A 22739-nucleotide genomic window follows, 5' to 3' on the forward strand; every position below is an offset into this window, starting at 1 on the left:
CATAGCTTCTCTGAGGCCCTTTTCCCTGTCTGTATAATGAAGAGATTATCATGTAACCCATAGAGTCATTTCAAGAATTAAGTAAGACCAGGGGCACCAGGGTGGCTCACTCAGTGAAGTGTCTGACTCTTAATATTGGTTCAGGTCATGATCCCAGGGGCCTGGGATCAAGCCTTACATCGGGTTCCATGCTCAGTGGGGAGTCTGCTTAAGATTCTCTCCCTCTGCCCTTGCCCCACCACCCTCTCTCTGCCTCTCAAATAAATAAATAAATAAATAAATAAATAAATAAATAAATAGAATTAAATGAGACCAAATAGGGCAAGGTCTGGCTCCTAAATAACACAGGTAGGACATCATTCACTCATTCACAGGAAACTATAGTTGCCAATGAATGTGACCCCTGCCTGGCACAGAGCAGACAGAGTTGTTCAAACAACTCCACTTCTGCCTCCTCACCCCGTTACCTGCCCTCCTTCACTTCAGGTGGGTGTAGAGAAAGCTACCAGGTGAAGAAGAAACTAAATAGTCTTCTTTATGCCTACAGCTACCTGGTCACATCCTAAGTAGGGCATTGCTAAGGCCTTAAGCACTGAGACTTAATTTCCCCTCTTTCAGGGCACACCTCAGCATGGTTGATGGCAAACCCTTAGATTTATATAATCCCACATCCATTTTCTCGCTGGTTTCTCCTTTACTTATTCACCCACTCGGCTGAGCGTCTACTATGTACAAGGTATTGGGCCTAGAGCCCCACTACCATCTTTTGAAGACAGATGTATCAACAGGTTTTTTCAATACTACACATGAGAAGGGCACAGGGATAGGAATACCCAACTCAGTCTAGTGAGGGTGGTGGTGGTGAGGAAATGACTGTGCTGAGGTCTAGAGGAGGAGGAGTTTGCCAGATAAGGGAATAAGGGGAGATGGGGTGGAGAATGAACTGCATGTGTCCCATCTCGAGATAAGGAAAGGCATGGTGTGTTCAGGGAATGTGTTCAGTTCAGCACTGAGTGCTGGTGTGTAGGATATGGGTAGTTGTGGGGTGTTGAGACTGGAGATATGGGCAGGGTCAGATCATATAAGATCTGGCAATTGTGCCATGGAGGATGGATTTTATATTGAGGGCAACAGGAAGCCATTAAAGAAAGTGACATAATCAGACCCACCTGTACCACAATTCTAAAAGTCAGCAAACTGGCTACAATGAGCCCCTTTTCCAGGGGATCTGAAAGTCAAAACCTACAAAAAACAGTACTTTGCCCAGATCTCCCAGCTAATTAGTCTCCAAGTTCATATCATTAGGAAATAAAGAAAAAGGCAAACATCTTTCATCACCCACAGTACTGGACACTAAGTAGACTCTTCACCTAACTCTCCTCTGGTCCTGACCACACACCCACAAAACCATGTACCATCATTCCTGTTTTTGCAAGTGAGGAATACAGGGCTTAGAAAGGTTAACTCATTCACAAAAGTCCATCAGATCACAATACTTCCTGAGTATCTACTCAGTGCCAGGGGCAGTGGGAGGCATTATTATTTTTTTTTTTTTTAAGATTTTATTTATTTATTTGTCAGAGAGAGAGAGAGGGAGAGAGAGCAAGCACAGGCAGACAGAATGGCAGGCAGAGGCAGAGGGAGAAGCAGGCTCCCTGCTGAGCAAGGAGCCCGATGTGGGACTCGATCCCAGGACGCTGGGATCATGACCTGAGCCGAAGGCAGCTGCTTAACCAACTGAGCCACCCAGGCGTCCCGGGAGGCATTATTTTTATTAGAAACCCCAAATACGGGACGCCTAATAAATAAATAAATAAAATCTTTAAAAAAAAAAAAAAAAAAAGAAAGAAACCCCAGATACCAGGTCTGTGGTCCAAGTGCCTATCTCTCCACTAGCCCAGAGCTTCTAGCTCTGAGGTGTGCACACACATCACCTGGGGACATGGTAAAGATGGATTCCGAGTCTACGTACCAAGGAGGGACCCAAGATTCTGCAATTTTTCACAAGCTTCCAGCTGACATCAATGCTGCTGGCCACGGAGTCTGGTGTGAGCAGCAGCTCTCTCCTGCTCTCCCCTCCAGCATCCCATCCCTTCACCTGGTTCTGTGCTCTGGACTTTGGGGCTTCTGCCCCTGTGGTTACCTCTGAGTTGTTCTCAGCCAGGTAGTAAACAGCGACACAGCAGGCAACCGCAACTCCAGTAGACACAAGCCAGGCCGCCAGGTGAGCAGAGAAGCGGATCAGCTGCTGATTGAGCGTTAACTTGACATTCTCCTGACGGATTTCTGACAGGTTTTCCTACAAGCACAATGAAGTCAAGCGGGCCCACGGACCCTCTCCACTGTTAGCAAAGACTCTCCGGGTCAGTCTTTGGCACTCTGAGACACAAACCCACCCCGGATCCACAGAAGAAAGGGGAAAGTTCATGTTGGACATGGATTATGAGAGACCCATGGGAAAATCTCAAAAGGACCAAGAATCCCCATCAGGGTGTCAAACACCTTTCAGGAACAGAAGGGACCAACAGATTAGGACCGTGCTCTTGAGCAAAGTTCTTTCAAGTTATGAAACTCTTTTTTGAAAAATAAGGCTGGGTATTTATACCAAGGAAGTTAGCATTTTCAAACCTCTTATCAAAGCCCTTGCTTATAAATTCTGCTTGCTCTTTTTTTTTTCCTATTTCACCCATTTCCACCACCAAGCCGCCGCCCCCGCCCCCCCCCCCACCGCCCTGGCAACCACCAGTTTGTTCTCTGTATTTAAGAGTCCTGGGATCAAGCCTTGCATCAGGCTCCCTGCTCAGCAGGGAGCCTGCTTCTCCCTCTCCCACTCCCCCTGCTTGTGTTCCCTCTCTCTATCTCTGTCAAATAAATAAATAAATAAATCTTTAAAAAAAAAAAAAGAAGTCCGTGTTTGGGTTTTTTGTTTGTTTATGGGTTTTCTCCCCCTCTTTCTTTTTAATAAATGTTTTTCTACAGACCAGAATTTCTCAACCTCAGCATCAGTGAAATTCTCAGCTGTTATTCTATGTTGTGACAACTCTCCTGTATATTGCAGGATGTTTAGCAACATCCTGGCCTCCACCCATAGACACCAGTAGCACCCTCCCCCTCACTGTGACAATCAAAAAAGTCTCCAGATATTGTCACATGTCCCCGAGGGGCAAAACTGTCCAGAGTTGAAAACCACTGGAAAAAAATGTTAAACTTGGAACTGTGAGGTCAAGAAGCATTTACATTTAACATTTTGGTATAAATCCCTCAGCTGCCCCCTAGGAAGCTCATACCAACTACAGAGCTACTATAGCATGTGAAAAGTTCATCCCTAAACCATTACCAGCACTGGGCATTATGAATTTTTTTTAAAGATTTTATTTATTTATTTGACAGAGAGAGAGAAGCAAGAGAGGGAATGCAAGCATGGAGAGTGGGAGAGTGAGAAGCAGGCTCCCTGCTGAGCAAGGAGCCCAATGTGGGGCTCAACCCCAGGACCCCGGGATCATGACCTGAGCTGAAGGCAGACAGACGCTCAACCACTGAACCACCCAGGCACCCCAGCATTATGAATATTTTTAGGTGTTTTTGGTTTTGTTTGTTTCTTTTTCTTTTCTTTTCTTTCTTTTTTTTTTTTTTTTTTTTTTTTTTTGCCACGCTCAGGGACCACCAAAAAAAAAAAAAAAATCATTATTACTTTAAGAAAAGTTACAGACATACTGAAGGAAGTTGCCATGGGAAGGTGCTGTGTAAAGCAAGCTTGCCTTACCCTGAGTTCAGTGCTAAGATTCTTCTGTTTCAGCTTGACAGCTCTTTCGTGAGTGACGGTGAAGTCCCAGCAGAAAATCAGTTTAGCTATCCCTCTGGAGTAAATGTGGGGGTTGATGAAGTTGTTCCGGAAATACCTGGCCATGCTGGGGAAGGCAGAAACGAAAATATTCAAAGTTATTGAAGCAGACACTGGGGATGCAGGAATTAAACAAAGGAAAGTCTGATCATTAACAGCAAAAGGCAACATGGAAGAGCTAGCAGCAGGTTCTACTGGGACAATAAGATCGCAGACATAATGGTTAAGAGCACTGGTTTTAAGATCTGACAAGTCAGCCTGGCTGACTATCCTGGACGGCGACTTGGGGGATCTTTGTTCTTTCAACTGCTATGAGCCTCAGTTTCCACATCTATATAATGGGAATAATAATAGGACCCATTCACAGAGCTTTGTATGAGTTTCTGCTTGCCGCTGCACCGAAGTGCCCCAAACTTAGTGGCTTAAAACAACACACATGTATTCTCTTATTAGAAGTCAAAAGTCAGGGAGCCTGGGTGGCTCAGTGGGTTAAGCCGCTGCCTTCGGCTCAGGTCATGATCTCAGGGTCCTGGGATCGAGTCCCGCATCGGGCTCTCTGCTCAGCAGGGAGCCTGCTTCCCTCTCTCTCTCTCTCTGCCTGCCTCTCTGTCTACTTGTGATCTCTCTCTGTCAAATAAATAAATAAAATTAAAAAAAAAAAAAGAAGTCAAAGTCAGAAGATGGTTCTAAACTCAAGGTGTCAGCAGAGCTGTGTTCTTTATGGATGCTTTGGGGGAAAATCTGTTCCTCTGACTTTTCCAGCTTCTAGAGGCTGCCTGCATTCCTTGGCTTATGGTCCCTCTCAACTTCAAAGCCAAGAGAGCAGTATCTTTCAGCCTCTCTGACCTTGACCCTCCTGCCTCCCATTTATAAGACCCTTATGATTAAGTGGCCCATCTTAACATCCTTAATTTAGTCACATCTGCAAAGACCCCTTTGCCAGGTAAGGTAACATATTCACAGCTTCTGGGGACTAGGACCTGACCTCTTTGGGAGGCAGAAGGGCACTGTTCAGCCCACCATGAGCAGCAACGCAGTGTTTAGAACAGTGAGCTCTTTATAAAAGCAGATGCTATTATCACAGTGACGACGGCAGGACTCAGTGACATCAGCCCAGGAAGCACTTAGCACTGAGCCTGACACGTAAAAAATGCTGAGAAAAATGACACTGCCTCTCCAAAATTTGCCACTGACTTAACAGCAGCTTAAGAAACATTTCCTAGTTTGAATAAAATAGAACAAAATGAAATCTCATTTTTTGAGTTAGAGTGCTGGCAGTGAGGTTGTTATGGGCTGAACTGTTTAACCTAAAAGTTCATATGTTGAAGTCTTAACCCCCAGTAACAACGGTATTTGGAAATCAGGTCTTTACAGAGGTAATTTTATTAAAATGAGGTCATCACGGTGGACCCTCGTCCAATATGAATGGTGTCCTTACAGGAAGAGGAGATTAAGACTTAGACATTCACTGAGGAAAGACTGTGTGAAATCACAGTGTGAAGGCAGCTGTCCATATGCCAAGGACGGAGGCCTCAGAAGAAACCAACATGCCAACACCTTGACCTTAGACTTCTAGCCTCCAGACCTTGAGAAACACATTTGTGTTTAAGCCACCCGCCTGTGCATGATGGTTATGGAAGACAGAGGCTGAACATCTGTACCTTCTAACAGTTGTCAAAGGGACAATTGTCCCTCCATACCCTTCTTGCCATATAACTAGTTGGGTCACTGCATCCTAATTTTCAGACTGAACAATTTCTTTGAAAGCAAACAAAAACCTCCCTCCTTTACCTAAATTTATAGTCTATGTTTTAAAACAGGAACAATCAGGGGTGCCTTGGTGGCTCAGTCAGTTAAGCCTCTGCCTTTGGCTTAGGTCATGATCTCAGGGTCCTGGGATCAAGCCCTACATCGGGTTCTCTGCTTGGCGGGGAGCCTGCTTCCCCCTCTCTCTCTGCCTGCCTCTCTGCCTACTTGTGCTCTCTCTGTCAAAAAAATAAATAAAATCTTTTAAAACAAATAAAACAAGAATGATCAGACAGCAACAGGAAGTCAAAATTGCAGAGAAACTGTTTCCTTTGAGTCTCTTGAATTTTACCTAAATCTAAACCAAGCTTAGAATCAAGAAACACAGACGCTCTTATACCTGAATAGCAAACTGAAAAAACAGATGATCAAACATGCTCCGATTGTGAAGAGATAGGCCAGCTGCATGTTGTAGGATGCCCCACCGTTCCCGTGCCGGATCGTAGAATTGGTGTAAAAGCCATAGTACATCACTGTGTTTCTAAAATAACCCTGGAAGGGATAATAAACCCCAGGTCAGGTGGGTCAACCGAAAAAACAATGACTATGGTCAGTCAGCACGGTGCATCTCTCCCATCTGCAAGAAACTTGCATCAGTCAGTTTAGACATTTTGTTTGTAGGGAAAGGGCACCCAAGGCTTCTGAGAATGCAGACATTTCATCACAAGGCTCTTTGAGCTGGAAAGGACTCTCAAGCCCTCCTTACAATGGAGGGACCCAGCTGTCACCACTTGAAACAGTGATCAAGCAAAGCATGACGAAAACCAGGAAAGCCAGCCATTAGTGGCCTCTGTCATCTGTTAAGTATTATGGTCAAATATGTTCAATAGGAAAGGAATCAAGCCATTAGGTCTAAATTTCAATTTACAGGAAATAAGGGACCAGAGGAACAAAGCAGGGAGTCCATAGGAAACAAGTCTGCATGACAACTGGCCCGGTTTCTTCAACAAGTCAATGTAACCAAGTCCATGTAAACTTGCTCGCTCTCCCTCTGCTCCTCCCCCCACTTCTCTCTCTCTCAAGAAAAAAGGGGGCTGTGCCTGGAGAGATCATTCTAGATTAATTGAGAATTCAGAGAGAACGGCAAGCGAACGCAAAGTATAGACCTTAACTAGATCCTGGTCTGAAAGACCAGGCTAGGAAAGATGTTTTGGGCACAGCTGGGAAAAATCTGAATATAGTTTGGATTTTAGATAATAACGACTTTTAATTTTGCTAGGGGTAAGGACTGCAGAAAGTATCTTTATTTTTCAGAGATGCATGTTGAAGAAAATTGAAGTAAAATGTCTTGGCGTCTGTAATTTACTGTAAAGTACTTCTAAAACCTAGTAAGATAAAACAATATGAAAAAATATTAACAATTTTAAAACCTAGGTAGTGAGTACATGAATGTTTACTTACTACTCTTTATTTTCCTTTAGGTTTGAAATTTTTCATAATAAAATGTTTCATACATACAAATGTAAAAAATATACATTGGGGCATCTGGGTGACTCAGTCGGTTAAGTGTCTGACTCTGAGCTCAACAGAGGTCTTGAGTCTCAGGGTTGTGAATTTGCCCCCTGTGTTGAACTCCATGTCCATATATACACATGTGCACATCATAATGAGGAGGAAAATGAAAATGAAATGTATACAATAATTCCACTTTAATGAATTTATCCCAAGGAAAAAAAAATTTTTTTTAAGATTTTATTTATTTATTTGACAGACAGAGATCACAAGCAGGCAGAGAGGCAGGCAGAGAGAGAGGAGGGAGCAGGCTCCCTGCTGAGCAGAGAGCCGATGTTGGGCTCGATCCCAGGACTCTGAGATCATGACCTGAGCCGAAGGCAGAGGCTTTAACCCACTGAGCCACCCAGGCACCCCCCAAGGAAAAATTTTTAACAGAAAAATAAATTAAAAAGATAAATGGAAGAAATTTTAAAAGTAAACTTACAACATCCTACTTCAAGAGTCAGAAAATTTTTTCTGTAAAGAGCTAGAGAGTAGGGGCGCCTGGGTGGCTCAGAGGGTTAAGCCTCTGCCTTTGGCTCAGGTCATGATCTCAGGGTACTGGGATCGAGCCCCACATCGGGCTCTCTGCTCAGCAGGGAACCTGCTTCCCTCTCTCTCTGTGCCTGCCTCTCTGCCTCCTTGTGATCCCTCTCTCTGTCAAATAAATAAATAAAATCTTAAAAAAAAAAAAAGAGCTAGAGAGTAAACCTCTTTGGCTTGGCAGCTACAGTAATAACTCCACTTGGCCACCATAGTAGGAAGGCATTGCTGACACATAAAGAAAGGGATGTGGCCATGTTCTAGAGGAACTTTATTTATGGGCACAAATTTGAATTTCACGTATAATTTTCATGTTTCACAAAGTGTTATCCTTGTTTTGATTTTTTTTCAACCATTTAAAAATGTAGAAACAGGTGGCAGGCCAGATTGGCCCCCAGCTACAATTTGTTGATCCCTGGTCTATAGAACACCAATGGGAGAAATGTCTTCTAGAAGGTAGACTCACAAGGCAGGGGCCATACGTCTCTCAGTAGAGAGCTGGGTAAATAAATCATGGCTGCTGTTGAAAACGATACCATTGACCTATATCAATGCTCAAGATACACAGTGAAGCAAAAAATGTTGCAAAGTAAGACCTTAGTATCCTGTTTTTTAAAAAAATTTTTAAAGATTTTGGGGCACCTGGGTGGCTCAGTGGGTTGGAGCCTCTGCCTTCGGCTCGGGTCGTAGCCTCAGGGTCCTGGGATTGAGCCCCGCATCGCGCTCTCTGCTCAGCAGGGAGCCTGCTTCCCCACCACTCTCTCTCTCTGCCTGCCTCTCTGCCTACTTGTGATCTCTGCCTCTCAAATAAATAAATAAAATCTTTTTAAAAAAAAAGTTTTAATTTATTTATTTGAGGGAGAGAGAGAGCACAAACAGGGGACGGGACAGAGGGAGAAGAAAACTCCCTGCTGAGCAGGGAGCCCGACGCGGGTCTCTATCCCAGGACCCTAAGATCGTGACCTGAGCCAAAGGCAGCTGCTTAACCAACTGAGCCACCCAGGCGCCCCATTTTTTTTTTAAATGTTTACCTATCTACCTACATATTGACCTAAGTATCTAACTGCATATGTTTGTATGTACATATCTATGTCTGTTTAGAAAGAAAATGGTGGACAAAGATATGCTCTGAGCTGAGGCATTAAACAAGGGAAAAAGGCTAACATGGACTTTCACTTAGTTTGCTCCCTTCTACAGTAGGTATCTTTCAAAAGGAGCACAGTATTTTGTAGAAAGAAAAATAAGAAAGAAAAGGTAACTCTATGAACACCAATAAGAGATGTCCACCATAGAGTGGGTGAAAGAAAGCAAGTCATAGGTGGTATATATGAATAATTCACCTTTTGTTAAAAAACAAAGGGATGCAAATGTGTATATGCGTGTGTCTGTATGTGGATGTCCATATGTGCACAGAAAGGAAATCGTGAACAACACAAACTATTATATGGTTACCTTTAAAGACAGAAAGTTGGGACGCCTGGGTGGCTCAGTCATTAAGTGTCTGATTGACAATGTTGTGATTCCTAGAATAGGGCTTTAGCATTATTAATGAACCGTGAGAGGAAGCTCAAGGCTGTGCTCCTCAACCATAACTTCAGAGAAGTCAGTTGAAGGAAAGGACTGAAGAAAAGGCTGGCCGATGTTTAAGAAAATCACTATAACCATCAGTTACTTGTTTCAGTTGACAACATATAATGGTTTACTGTTGTCATTGTCCATGCCTACAGATAATTTATTTTGTATTTTTTAATAAAAAGACATTTGTAGGGCTCCTGGGTGGCTCAGTGGGTTAAGCCTCTGCCTTCGGCTCAGGTCATGATCCCATCGAGCCCCGCATCAGGCTCTCTGCTCAGCGGGGAGCCTGCTTCCTCCTCTCTCTCTGCCTGCCTCTCTGCCTACTTGTGATCTGCCTGTCAAATAAATAAATAAAATCTTTATTTTAAAAAAAGACATTTGTACATTCCTGATAACTGAGTGCAAGAACCATGTACCAATGTACTGCTTTCAACTTAAATCACTGAGGCATTTTTACTACTATTCTGTTAAAATCAGGATTTTAGTGTTTGCCATCACCAGATGAAAAGTTAAGAAGCAGCCTTTCTGTGGAGAGTAAGAATAATTGTGTACAAAGTAGAGAAATATCCAGTTATGTGACAACCTTTGTGTAATAAAAATTTGTTTAAAGTTTAAAAAAAAAAAAGCGTCTGCCTTCGGCTCAGGTCATGATCCTTGGGTCCTAGGATCAAGCCCTGCATTAGACTCCCTTCTCAGCAGGAAGCCTGCTTCTCCCTCTCCCACACCCCCTGCTTGTGTTCCCTCTCTCCCTGTCTCTCTCTCTCTCTGTCAAATAAATAAATAAAATCTTAAAAAAAAAAAAAAAGACAAAGTCTATTGTGTTGTGTATATGTTACTTTGGGGAAAAAAGATCTTAAAGCCTCACTTTCAGGGTACCTGGGTAGCTCTGTTGGATAAGTGTCTTGTCCCTGATTTCAGCTCAGGTCATGATCTGGGGGTCCTGGGATCGAGCTCCGTGTTGGGTTTCGAGCTCAGCGGGGAGTCTGTTTGAGATTCTCTTGCTCCCTCTCCCTCTGCTCCTCCCCCCACTTCTCTCTCTCAAATAAATAAATATTTAAAACAAACAAACAAACAAACAAAACAGGGATGCCTGGGTGGCTCAGTGGGTTAAAGCCTCTGCCTGTGGCTCAGGTCATGATCCCAGGGTCCTGGGATCGAGCCCTGCATCGGGCTCTCTGCTCAGTGGGGAGCATGCTTCCCCCTCTCTCTCTGCCTCTCTGCCTACTTGTGATCTCTGTCTGTCAAATAAATAAATACAATCTTAAAAAAAATAAAACAAACGAACAAATAACTAACTAAACCCCCACTTTCCCTATCATTTGACTCCCAGGAAAAGTGAGAGGTCTGGAAGGGGGACCAGCAAGGTATGTCCAGCGGATTCCCAGTGGGTGAACCCCGGGTGGGCAAAATGAAGGACTTACCGCCCCTGTGAAAAACTCCAGTCCGGTGAACTGGAGGGTGTTCTTCTCGGCCACAGTAAACTGAGGTATTATGATAAAGCTGAAGGTCACAATGAACGAGAAAATGTTGAACTTCAAAAGCCACCTCAGAAAGTTAAAATAGGAAAGGACGCTGGTTCCAAACTTGCCTCCGATGACCTTGAGCGTCTTCTGCCATAGGCTGATGGAATTGAGCAGCTCTGACAGGCTGTTCTTAGATCTCCGGTAAGCCTGGGGTAGGGACACCAAGCAGGAGGCTTGACATTCCCTCAACAAACACCTGAGTAGGTCCCACAAGAGCAAAGATGGCCTCCGTGTCTAGAGAATTATAACAAGCCAGGCATGCACTACGCATGCTTACAAAAATGATCTCATTGAATCTGTGGGACCACTCTTCAAGGTGAGTGCTATTATTACCTCCCGGGTTTGCTGTCAAAGGTGACACAGTAGCTCAGCTGTCCAAATAACTCAGCAACCTCTTAGACCTCTGCATCCCCACCTGGTTTCTCTGTACCTAGACCAACCCAATTTCTATGGCTTTCAATGAAAGAGCCCTGAATTTTGGTTTCTCTTCCCCTTAGATCCTTTCCATCCCCACTCTGCCACTTCCCTGTTTTTAACCTCTTGTGATGCCCATTTTATTGACTGTAATAGAGGCTTCTTACCCGTGAAATGGAGTTTAGACACTGGGCACAGCAATTGACCTCAAGCATACGACGGGACTGCTTACTTTTCTCCTTATCAACGATTTTCCTGTGGGGAGCAGCAGAAGAAAGGGAGAGACACCCTTGCTATGATGATTTTGTTTCCAAAATATTGACTGAGTGCCTATGATGTGGTAGGCACAACCCAGGTAGTGCGATAAAAGAGAATGATTTCCCTGGCTCATGGAACAGACATCTCTTCTAGTTGGAAGAGAAAGACAATAAACAATAAATAAAAAGTGTACTATGGAAAAGAAAAAAGAAAACAGAGCAGGTAAGGAAATTGGAAATCCTGGAATATGGACTGTGCTATAATTTGAAATAGCACAATATTCAAGCAAAGTCTTTTAGGCGGGGCGGGGTTAATGGCATGGATAAGGAATTGCTGTGTGCATAGGGAACAGCCAACCTGGGACCCCAAGGAGGCTGAGATGGCTAGAATGGAATGAGCATGGGGAAGAAAGAAGGGTTTGAGTGATAACCACTGCAGGGGGAGGGGCCCGATGAGTCAGTGGTCCTCAGCCTGGGGAGATTTTGACCCCCACTGGACATTTGGCAAAGTCTGGAGACATTTATGGTTGTCAAACTCTGGGGGAGAGAGGTTTGCTACCAACACCTGGTGGGTAGAAGCCAGGGATATGTTCAACCCCCTACAATGAGCTGGACAGAACCCCACAACAGAGAATGATCCAGTCCCCAAGGCTGGTCATACTGGGTTGAAAAATCCTGCTGTAAAGTCTCTGGGCCCCTCATAAGGCCCTTACCCTCTGACAGAGGCAGCCACGCAGAGTTTGAAATGGAAGAGTGTTTTCAAAAAGATCAGCCACAGTTGACTTCTTTACCCTTCCATGAATCCATTGCATGTACTTTGCTCTGGTGGTTTTCTGGTTTTCTTTGTCCACCCAAACGCCCACCCCCACATCACTGTACTCCAAGGCTGGGCTCCCATGCCCTCCCGCTTCACCCAAGCAGCCTGCATTACTCTAGCTAGTCCTGTCACCGCAGTCTCCTCTACCTTGATTTGGCCTGACTTCCTTTTTCTCATGTGTAAGTTACTTGTTGACAAATCCATCTCCCCTGACAGACTTTGTAAGTTATCTTAGCAGCCCCAGAACAATTGCATCATTGAATTATTTATTAGCAATTGTTGCATCCACTCCATTAGTTATTGCCAAGAGTACAAATTGCAAAAGAAAAAGGATGAGGAAGAATACATGTGAAGTCTGATGGCTAAAACAGCCCTCATTCTTTCACTTTTTTTTTTTTTTTAATTCCTGCCCTTAGAAAGCCTCTCTGGACTTTATTTTTTCCTTTTGTTCTTTCCAGTAAACTTTTAATTTTAGAGTATTTGAGATTTACAAAAATGTTGCAAAAACAGTATAGAAAATTCCTATACACTATTCACCATTTTCTCCTATTAACATCTTACATTTCTTTTTTTTTTTTTAAGAGAGGGAGGAGGAGTAGCAGAGGAAGAGGGAGAGAGAACATTAAGAAGGCTCCATGCTCAGTGAAGAGCCCAATGTGGGGCTCAATCTCACAACCCTGAGACCACGACCTGAGCTAAAATCAAGAGTTGGATGCCCAGGCCACTGAACCACCCAGGCACCCCAACATCGGACATTTCCATGGTAGTTGTCAAAACTAAAAAGCCAACATTAGCACATATACAAGTACATAAACTCTGTACTATTCTGATTTCACTCGTTCTTCAACCAATGCCATGTTCTATTCCAGGATTTCATCCCACATTACATTTAGTTATTATGTCTCTTTAGAATCCTCTAGTCTCTGACAATTTTTCTGACTTCCCTTATTTTTGATGTCCTTGACAATTTTGAGGAGTGCTGGTCAGGTATTTTGTAGAATGTCCCTCCACTGGGGTTTACCTGATCTTTTTCTCTGGTGATACTATGGTTTTGGTACCACAGAGGGCATGTGCTCTTCTAACCACGGATCTCTGGGGATGCTAACCTGATCACCTGGTCAGAGGAGTGTTGGCCAGACCACATCCCTAGAAAGTTACTCTCCCTCACTTCTCATGCCCCATCTTTGACAGCACATCATTAAGCACAGCCCACGGTCCAGGTGAGAGGAAAGAGGAATGTCTATATAATTTGGAATTCTTCTGTAGGAAGATTGTAGCTTCTTTTGCATTCATATATTTCTCGTTTTCTTTTTCTTTAAGATTTATTTATTTATTCGAAAGAGAAAGAGAAAGAGAGAGCCCGAGCGGGAGGAGCAGAGGGAGAGGGAGAAAATCTCAAGCAGACTCCTAGCTGATGCCTGATGCTCAAACTCACAATGCCCAGATCACAACCTGGGCCAAAACCAGGAGCTGGACACCCAACTGAATGCATTACCCATGAGCCCTTGTTTTTTATCTTTCTGAGATGGGACAAAAGTAGAAGACTAAAATTCACTTGAAATCTGGGAAAGAAGAAAAGCTTTGGATCCATACTTAAGGTTCCTTTTCTCTTCCATGGTTCTCGGCTGATTCCTGATGGCTTTAATTCTGTCTCTAGATGTCATTGGTATCAGAGATGCAATTAACTTTTGTCCTGTGGAGGAAAATAAATGGAATTTAATTTTGTTTCCTTTCACAGAATATCAACATGGCTCTGGGGCACCTGGGTGGCTGTCATTAAGCGTCTGCCTTGGGCTCAGGTCATGATCCCAGGGTCCTGGAATCGAGCCCAACACTGGACTCCCTGCTTGGTGGGAAGCCTGCTTCTCCTTCTCCCTCTGCTGCTCCCCTGCTGTGTTTCCTTTCTCACTGTGTCTGTCAAATAAATAAATAAATAAAATCTTTTAAAAAAATGGCACTGACCTTCAAGCTTTTTTAAAAATAGATTTTATTTATGTGAAAGAAAGAGACCAAGCACACAAGTTAGGGGAAGGGCAGAGAGAGAAGCAGACTCCCCACTTAACCAGGAGCAAGACTTGGGGCTTGATCAGGAGACTCCAGGATCATGACCGGGCTGAAGGCAGATGCTTAACTAAATGAGCCAGCCAAGTACCCCTGAGCATGTTTTTATAAGAGCACAGGAGAGAATAATTATATGGACTCAGTGATCCCCAAGCCACAAGTGAAAATAAGACAACGTGGTTTGCTTGGCTTTTTTTTAAGCTGGGCACAGAGCCCAATGCAGGGCTTCAACTCACAACCCCAAGATCAAGACCTGAGCTGAGATCAAGAGTCAGATGCTTAACCGACTAAGCCACTCAGGCATCCCAAGGTAGTGATTTTTTAACCTCAAAGCCAAAGCAAATGATAATGTTTGTACCCAATTCCAACTTGATATTTTTTGTTTTTTCTGACAAGAAGCATTCAGCGAAGGCACAAGCCCCTGCCTGTCTGATCAAGCTCACTCTCCTCCCCTAATTGAATGTCTAAACCACTTTCTCTTGACCCCCACACTCCAGGCCCAGGCACCTTCTTTGTATTTCTTGACTGTTGTCATATGCTCTTCCAACCCAGGAATGACTTCCCCATCTTCTCCCAATAACTCATCTACACATCTTCACTCAGCATGGCAGATACTATGGGTCACCTACCCCAGTAACTTCTCCTTTTTAATAGAATCCTGATTTTGTTTAGGAATCTATCCCCTCCTTCTCAAGGCCCTGAGCTTCTGCAGGGTGGGACCCATCTTCAGACACAGGGGTGAGCCCCATGAGTCTAAGCTGAACCTTGCAGGTGACTGATTTAAGCATGAGCAGGTGACAAGATGTCGGCCAATGTTCTGTGATGGGTGATCTGTTGAGGAGTTTCTTGGAAAAGGTTTCTTCTTTCTCAAAAATGAAAAACTGAAAAAGCCACACAAAAACTCCAAGAAAAAGACAGATCCTTCTTGCTCTGGATGTTGTTGTGGCCACATGTGAAGCCTGGAATGACGGCCACCATCTTGTAATGATGAGGAAGCTAGTTGGAGGGCTGACGGGGGCAACAACAGAGGGAGCAGGGTGGCTCCCTGGTTGAGTTATTGAGCTGACCTCTCCATTTGACCTCGTTGAGGTGAAAAGGAAATCCTCAAAAGAGGGCCACCAACTCACTCTGCTGAAGACAAGAAATTTGTGTCTTTCCTGAGAGGGAAGGGCAGCTAAACAGAGAGGAAGAAAGGACAAGGAGGAGGAGGAAGAACAGGGAGATGTGGGGAGTCAGTAGCATGAGAGGAGCCACCTCAATTTTCTTTTTTTTTTTTAAGATTTTATTTATTTATTTGACAGACAGAGATCACAAGCAGGCAGAGAGGCAGGCAGAGAGAGAGGAGGAAGCAGGCTCCCCGCTGAGCAGAGAGCCCGATGCGGGGCTCGATCCCAGGACCCTGGGACCATGACCTGAGCCGAAGGCAGAGGCTTTAACCCACTGAGCCACCCAGGCGCCCCCCCCAATTTTCAATAAATGGCCTAACCCCACAAAATGCTTTAGTGTGAATGGATTTTTTTTTCCTTCCTAGAAATCACTGAGAGAGGCTGGACTTTATCTCTGGAGTATGATGGGCTGGAACAGAAACAGCAGCCAAGAAACCAGTGTTTGGCCCCAGGAACAGGAAGGCAGGGAGGTAGTTTCAGTTAAGCCCTGGTTTCATGGCGGACTTGGCAATAAAGGCCATCCTATATTGCCATCCAGAATGAGGGTTGGAACTAGACCAAAGCAAGACAGTGGTTGAAGTGTCAGGCTTGGGAACCAGGCAGACCTGCATTTGAGCCCTGGTTCTGCCAGGTCATTTAACTTACTCATCAAACAAAGGGAAGTCACAAATGTGCCTACCTCTCAAAGTGTGGGGAATAAGTCAAACTGAATTCAAAGGATAACAAAGAGGACGTGTTTGCCTGAGTCCTGGGCACAGAGAGTAAACTTGATCCAGGTAAATTCCTTTCTAGGAGTTAGATGCTCCCAAAGTGACCCCTGCCTGAGTCTGTCGCATCCTTAGATCATCTACCAACTTCAACCTACTTGATGTCTTAAAACTAAATAATCCTGTAGACAATTTGGAAGCCTTCCTTGTTCTCTTCCTAACTCCTTTCTCCCAGGGTCTCGCTACCTTGGATGTTTTCATGTGAAGTACAAGGCGTGTCTATGCCCACACTTCCTGGGCTATGAAGTGTCTGAGAAAATGACTCATTCAAAGATGTTGAAAACCGCAACAACTGCTTGCTCTTTTTGTCATGTGGGCTGCTGAAACTCTGAGAGTCTGTCACATCAGTGTCAAAAATGGATGAGACCATGCCGAAGCTTGAGTTCACCAGCGTCTTTTCTGGAACAACCCCAGATGGAACATTCTCAACCTCGACGATGATTTCGTTCACTTGGTCATCAGATAGCATCTCTTGTCTCCTACCAGCCTTGTTCTCCACCGGAGTACCCTTCCAAAGACCTCATAGAGCAGTCACACTGGCATTGTTGGGAACCACCGGGAAAACTGATGACAATCACAGAGGGAGGCCCCATTCACATTTTTTAAAAGACCAGGATGAGATTGCCAAAACCAGCCCTATACAAATCACAACAGAACTCCCCACATCAGACACCAGAGGAGTCTCCTCATGAAGAGAAGTGTTTTTCTGCAGAGACCTCTGTCTTGGTAGCTAGGTAAGAAACTGGAAACAGAATCCTTCATTAAAGACAATAGGGTTCTAGAAACAGAAGGCAGAGATTCTTCTAAATGACTCATAATCAAAGGGCAAGATTTTCCTTTTAATTTGGTGCCTCTGGCCTAAAACTTATATTTATAATTTTACATGCGTATATAAACCCAGATAGGTTTATAGTAATATAATTATTATCTCCTGACTGCCTTGGGTAGCCTACCCTGCCACTTGTCTCTACCCCCATATCCACTCTTCATTTTTCTTATACCCCCAGAAGATTCCTTTCCTGTGTAGGCACTGGCCTCAGCTAAAATTCTCCTAGCTTCCTTTGTGGCTAAAGATGGACCTGTAACCCCACCATTCTGGTCAATGAGACACAGAGCTTCCAGGAATGCTTCCAGAATGACAGTCTGCCTGGTTCCCCTTTTTGCTGTTCACCATTTCTCCTTCTTCCTCACCAGAGGCTGCCATTTTGAAAACAAGAGGACACACATTCAGCTGCGAAGGATGGTGGAGAAAGAAGCTAAGAAGGAGCTCAGTCCTGATAGCATCTTGGGCAGAGCTGCCATACAAACACCATCACACTCCTTGTTACATGAGACAAATAAATCCCTTTATTGCAAAGCCATCCTTTTTCAGTGCCAGGCACCTGAACACAATTCCCACCCAACAGGCCTGATTTAGAAATCACCTCAGCCATGTCATTTATTTAATAGTTGGGGAAACTGAGGTACACAAAAATTATCTGACCTCGATTCTCATCACACTCTCACTAAATGGCAGGATTGGATGAGGGCGCTTCTCCTCCCCACCAGTGATAATTAACAGTAACAATATCTGCCATTACTACAGGCCAAGTACTTTAGAGTATATAACTTAATTTTCATAATCACCCTATGCAGTATGTACAACAATAAACCCCATTTTGCAGCGAAGAAAACTGAGGCCCAAAAAGGTTATTTGCCTAAAGTCATAAAACCAGCAAGTAGCAGAGCTGAGAGTCAAACCCAGGTCTGTCTGGACCCAAAGCAGGGTCTCTTAATCACTTCCCCCCGGCCCCTTCCTGTAACAAGATGTTGATGTATCACTTATTCATTCACAAATAAATGAATATTTATGAGTACCTGCCATGTACCAGGTGCTTCATAGGTATATAGCATAATCCATGCAAATCCATCCATTTTATCAGGAGGCTGTCCACCAGCTAATTGTATGTGGTTTGAGAATCCAAACCAAAGCAAAGCAAAATGGTGAAGAAAACCAGATTCATCTCTGGCTCCTATATTTCTTTAATCTTCTCTGCCTTCTGGGACTCTCATTTTACCAACCTCAGACTGTCTAGATAGAGCAGTCCAATGAAGTAAAAAGCCATTTCCTTTCCTCAATAGTTAAAACCATTTTCTGCTCTAGTGGGAACCAAAGAGAGAATGTGATCATTTATACCTCCCTGGTTTTCCCTCCTACGTAGGAATACCCAACCCTTGTAGAAGATATACCTCTCCTTGAGAAGGCTCTTAAAGAATGATGCTAGGGGCACCTGGGTGGTTGAGTCAGTTAAGCCTCCAACTCTTGATTTCAGCCCAGCTCATGATCTCAGGGTCCAGGGATAAAGGTCCGTGTCGGGCTCTGTGCTCAGTGCTGAGTCTGCTTGAGATTCTCTCTCTCTCACACTCCCCCTCCTCCTCCTCCTCCTCCTCTCTCTCTCTCTCTCAAATAAATAAATAAAACTTAAAAAAAAAAAAGAATGAGGCAAAAGGCTGTCATATCGGCTACAATTGCAGAAGGTGAGACATGGTTTTAGGTCATGAGGCCCCTCGTTTGCACTATTGTATAGAGGATCCCATCAGTGGGTTTAGTTCTTATTGTTCATAGATTTGCCTCCAAGTTTCAGCATTCCCTGGCCTCTCTCCTCTTTTGCTTCCTTTTTATCTCTCCGTCTCTACCTCTGATCAGACCTTCATCACCACACACAGTGATCCTTACAGAGCCTCCTAACTGGTTTCACAGAGTTCTTTCTCTGGTCCTACTGTTCCTAGATCCCAGCATCATAATAATTCTATGATTATTCAGAAAAATTCTGATTAATGCAGACTCAGAGGTCTTTGTTCCTGTAACTCTTTCACAAATTAATTCAACAAATATCTCTGAACACCTACTATGTCCCAAGCTCTGTACGAGGTCCTGCAAGGTAACTCTACCTTCAACTCTTTGCTTCCCCCTGTCCTTCCCACCACACAAGCCAGTACATTTCACCTTGGGCCCACGTGAGCTGGGTTTCTGTCACATGAAACCAGAAGAGTCTGATGAAGACACCTTGATATCCAGGAGAGAAAAAACTGTATATCTAAAAGACACCCCTGGTATGGTAAATTAAGCAAGTACTGCTTCAGTTACCACACTGGAGGTCAAAAGGAAATAGTGATGTCTGTATTGTCTTGAACACATTCCTCTCTAGAGCTGATTTTTTTTTTTAAGATTTTATTTATTTATTTGACAGAGAGAGATCACAAGCAGGCAGAGAGGCAGGTAGAGAGAGAGGAGGAAGCAGGCTCCCTGCTGAGCAGAGAGCCCGATGCGGGGCTCGATCCCAGGACCCTGAGATCATGATCTGAGCCAAAGGCAGCGGCTTAACCCACTGAGCCACCCAGGCGCCCCTGATTTTTTTTTTTAATACCATCTATTTAAGCCTTACCTTGGGGTGACTTGTGCCAGTCGCTTCCAAACAATGGTGGGTTTCCATAAACTGGGTGGGGGCTACTTTCACTCACATAAGCAGGGTTCACTGGAAATGAAGAGGCAGGAGACCTCACCAATTAATCCCACCGTACTAGACATTACTGCACACATAATGGTCAGTAAGACCTCACCCTTGACCTCAAGGTCCTAAGAGACTGATGACTGGGTGCCTGGGTGGAAAACAGGACATAAATATGGAAACAATGCAATTAAGTACAAATAGCTTCAATCAATGGTTTTCATTTTAGTATAAGCCATGGTTAAAAATAATTGTTACAAGGGAATACTACTCAGCCATAAAAAGAATGAAATCTTGCCATTTACAATGACATGGATGGAGCTAGAGGATATAAAGCTAAGTGAAATAAGTCAGTTAGAGAAAGATAAATACCATGTGATCTCACTCATATATGGAATTTAAGAAACAAAATAAATGAGCAAAGGAAAATAAGAGAGAGAGAGACAAACTAAGAAACAGACCCTTAACAATAGAGAACAACACTGATGGTTACCAGAGGGGAGATGGATGGTGGAATGGGTGAAACAGGTGATGGGAATTAAGAGTATATTTATCACAATGAGCACTGAGTAATGTATGGAATTGCTAAATCGCTGTATGGTACCCCTGAAACTAATATAACACTATAATTCCAGAGTATTAACTATACTGGAATTAATATTTAAAACTTGATAAAAATTTAAAAATTACTACACTAAGATCCAGAATATACCTACACATATATAACTGAAAAAACAAGTTTCACTAACAATACTTTGCTTGACTACATAAAAGGATCTCTGATATATTCTTATTCTATTCCATTCCTTTTTTTTTTTTAAAGTACACTCCATGCCCAGCAGCACAATGTGGGACTTGAACTCAAAACCCTGAGACCAAGATCTGAGCTAAAATCAAGAATCGGTCGCTTAACCGACTGAGCCACCCAGGCGCCCCCATTCCATTCTTTTCGATCTCATTTTTCAGAATTAATTTCACAACTTGTTAACGAGCTACAACTCGAATTTGGAAAATACTTATCTAGGGGGTTGAGCAGAGAACGTTTAGGGCACTGAAACTATTCTGTATGATAGCATAAGGGTGATACATATTATTACACATTTGTTTGAACTCACAGAATTTATAGCACCAAGAGTGAGCTCTGATGTCACAAGACTCAAGATGAAATGATGTGTCCATGTAGGTCCATCAATTGTACAACCTGTGTCATTCTGGTGGCAGATGTTGATAATGGGAAAGTCTCTGCTGTGTGAGGAAGGGAGTTGTGTAGGAAATCTCTGTACCTTCCTCTCCCTCAATTTTACTGTGAACCTAAAACCGTTCAAAAAAAAATTAAAACAAAAAAAATGAAGCAAAGGAAAAACTTGTCTAGATGATCACAGAAGTTCCTTCTATTTCCAACATGTTATGGTAATGCATGAATAAATTTGAAAGATGGCATGATTTTCCTAGGGACAGAGTCTATTCTTAGCATCTACCCAACAGTGTTATATTTCAGTATATTTTTATTCCACCCACAGTAAACATTAAAAGCTAAACTCCGCAGCTGAGAAAATGGAACGCAGTTTGATGTGAACCATGCACAAAATTACATTGCAAGAAGTTCTGAACATCTTGCTGGGGATCAGTTCCTAACTTTGTTACTGGCTGATGCCCTCTGGCATGTTACCTAATCTCTCTGAGCTAGGATACTGTAGTCTCTAAAACAGGAGAAATGATGAGAACTTCACGTAGCATTGTAGAGGGAATCTCATCAGTTAACACAGGCAAAGTGCTTAAAGTAATCCTGGAACACAGTAACCTATGGATATATACTAACTATTGTGGTAGATCAATTATTATTCAGCATACGTCATACCACCATTTCCTGAAACCTCACCTGAAGTCGGGCTTGGTCATGTGACTTTTATCAATGGAACATGGCATAAGTGACAATATGCCAGGTCCATGTCAAAACCTTAGACACGGGATGCCTGGGTGGCTCAGTTGGTTGGACGACTGCCTTCAGCTCAGGTCATGATCCTGCAGTCCCGGGACGAGTCCCGCATCGGGCTCCCAGCTCCATGGGGAGTCTGCTTCTCTCTCTGACCTTCTCCTCACTCATGCTCTCTCTCACCGTCTCTCTCTCAAATAAATAAATAAAATCTTAAAAAAAAAAAAAAAACCTTAGACACATGGTGTGTTTTTACTTGTCACTTTGAGTACTTTGGGCTTATACCATGGAACAACAATGCCACCAAGTGGCTCCCTTGTGGTTCAAGAAGGACACTAGGCTCTAGACACTGGACCCATGACCTGGGGTCAAGAACAGCCACATCCAGCCTAGTTCCATCAAACTCCCAAGCAAACCTGCACATGTGTGAGTGAGAAATAAATCCTTCTTTATTGTACAACACTGAGTTCTTGCATCTGTTTGTTATGCAGCATTACTGTGGCAATAGCTAACTGATACATCCTTACCAATGTTGTGGCTATTAATTCATTAAGCACTACTCAAGCACCTGCTGTGGCCAGGTACTGTGACACTAGGAAAATTACCTAGAGCTTTAAAGAATACATGGATGAAGATGGGCTCTTAAGGAGAACACTGTCTATAATGATGGCATAGTACTGGACAAGTGATTGCCAAGGGCTACAACCCCAGTCCTACAAAGGAGTCCAGAAAAGGAAGTCATACTCAACTACATTTTTTTTTTTAGCATAAGTAGTCAGGGGCACCCGGGTGGCTCAGTTGGTTAAGCATTTGCCTTTGGCTCAGGTTGTGATCCCAGGGCCCTGGGATGGAGCCCCACTGTCAGGCTCCTTGCTCAGTGGGGAGTCTACTTCTCCCTCTCCTTCTCCCTTCCCCCAACTCATGTTCTCTCCTGCACACTCTGCTCTCTCTCTCTCATATAAATAAATTTAAAAATCTTCTAAAAAATAAATAAAGTGTAAGTGGTCAGGAATCTTTTGCCCTGATCCTACCCAGCAATAATACAGGATAAGTA

At 43.6% G+C, this 22739-nt stretch overlaps 1 protein-coding gene across 1 annotated transcript in view; it reads right to left on the minus strand.

The window, feature by feature from the left end:
• The window catches only part of LOC111156177 (transmembrane channel like 5), a 49622-nt gene that overhangs the window by 21458 nt on the left and 5425 nt on the right, over window positions 1–22739 (minus strand). The window contains exons 3-9 of the mRNA XM_022516892.1: window positions 19690–19779; window positions 13864–13963; window positions 11364–11451; window positions 10681–10929; window positions 5988–6139; window positions 3764–3908; window positions 2144–2299 (exon numbers count right to left, since the gene is read on the minus strand). Of these exons, the coding sequence (XP_022372600.1) occupies window positions 2144–2299; window positions 3764–3908; window positions 5988–6139; window positions 10681–10929; window positions 11364–11451; window positions 13864–13963; window positions 19690–19779 (980 nt within the window). The remainder of the gene's footprint in view (window positions 1–2143; window positions 2300–3763; window positions 3909–5987; window positions 6140–10680; window positions 10930–11363; window positions 11452–13863; window positions 13964–19689; window positions 19780–22739) is intronic.

The sequence above is a fragment of the Enhydra lutris genome, unplaced genomic scaffold (genome assembly GCF_002288905.1).
Source record: "Enhydra lutris kenyoni isolate GAN:26980312 unplaced genomic scaffold, ASM228890v2 scaffoldscaffold45, whole genome shotgun sequence".
In the NCBI taxonomy this organism is placed as follows: domain Eukaryota; kingdom Metazoa; phylum Chordata; class Mammalia; order Carnivora; family Mustelidae; genus Enhydra; species Enhydra lutris.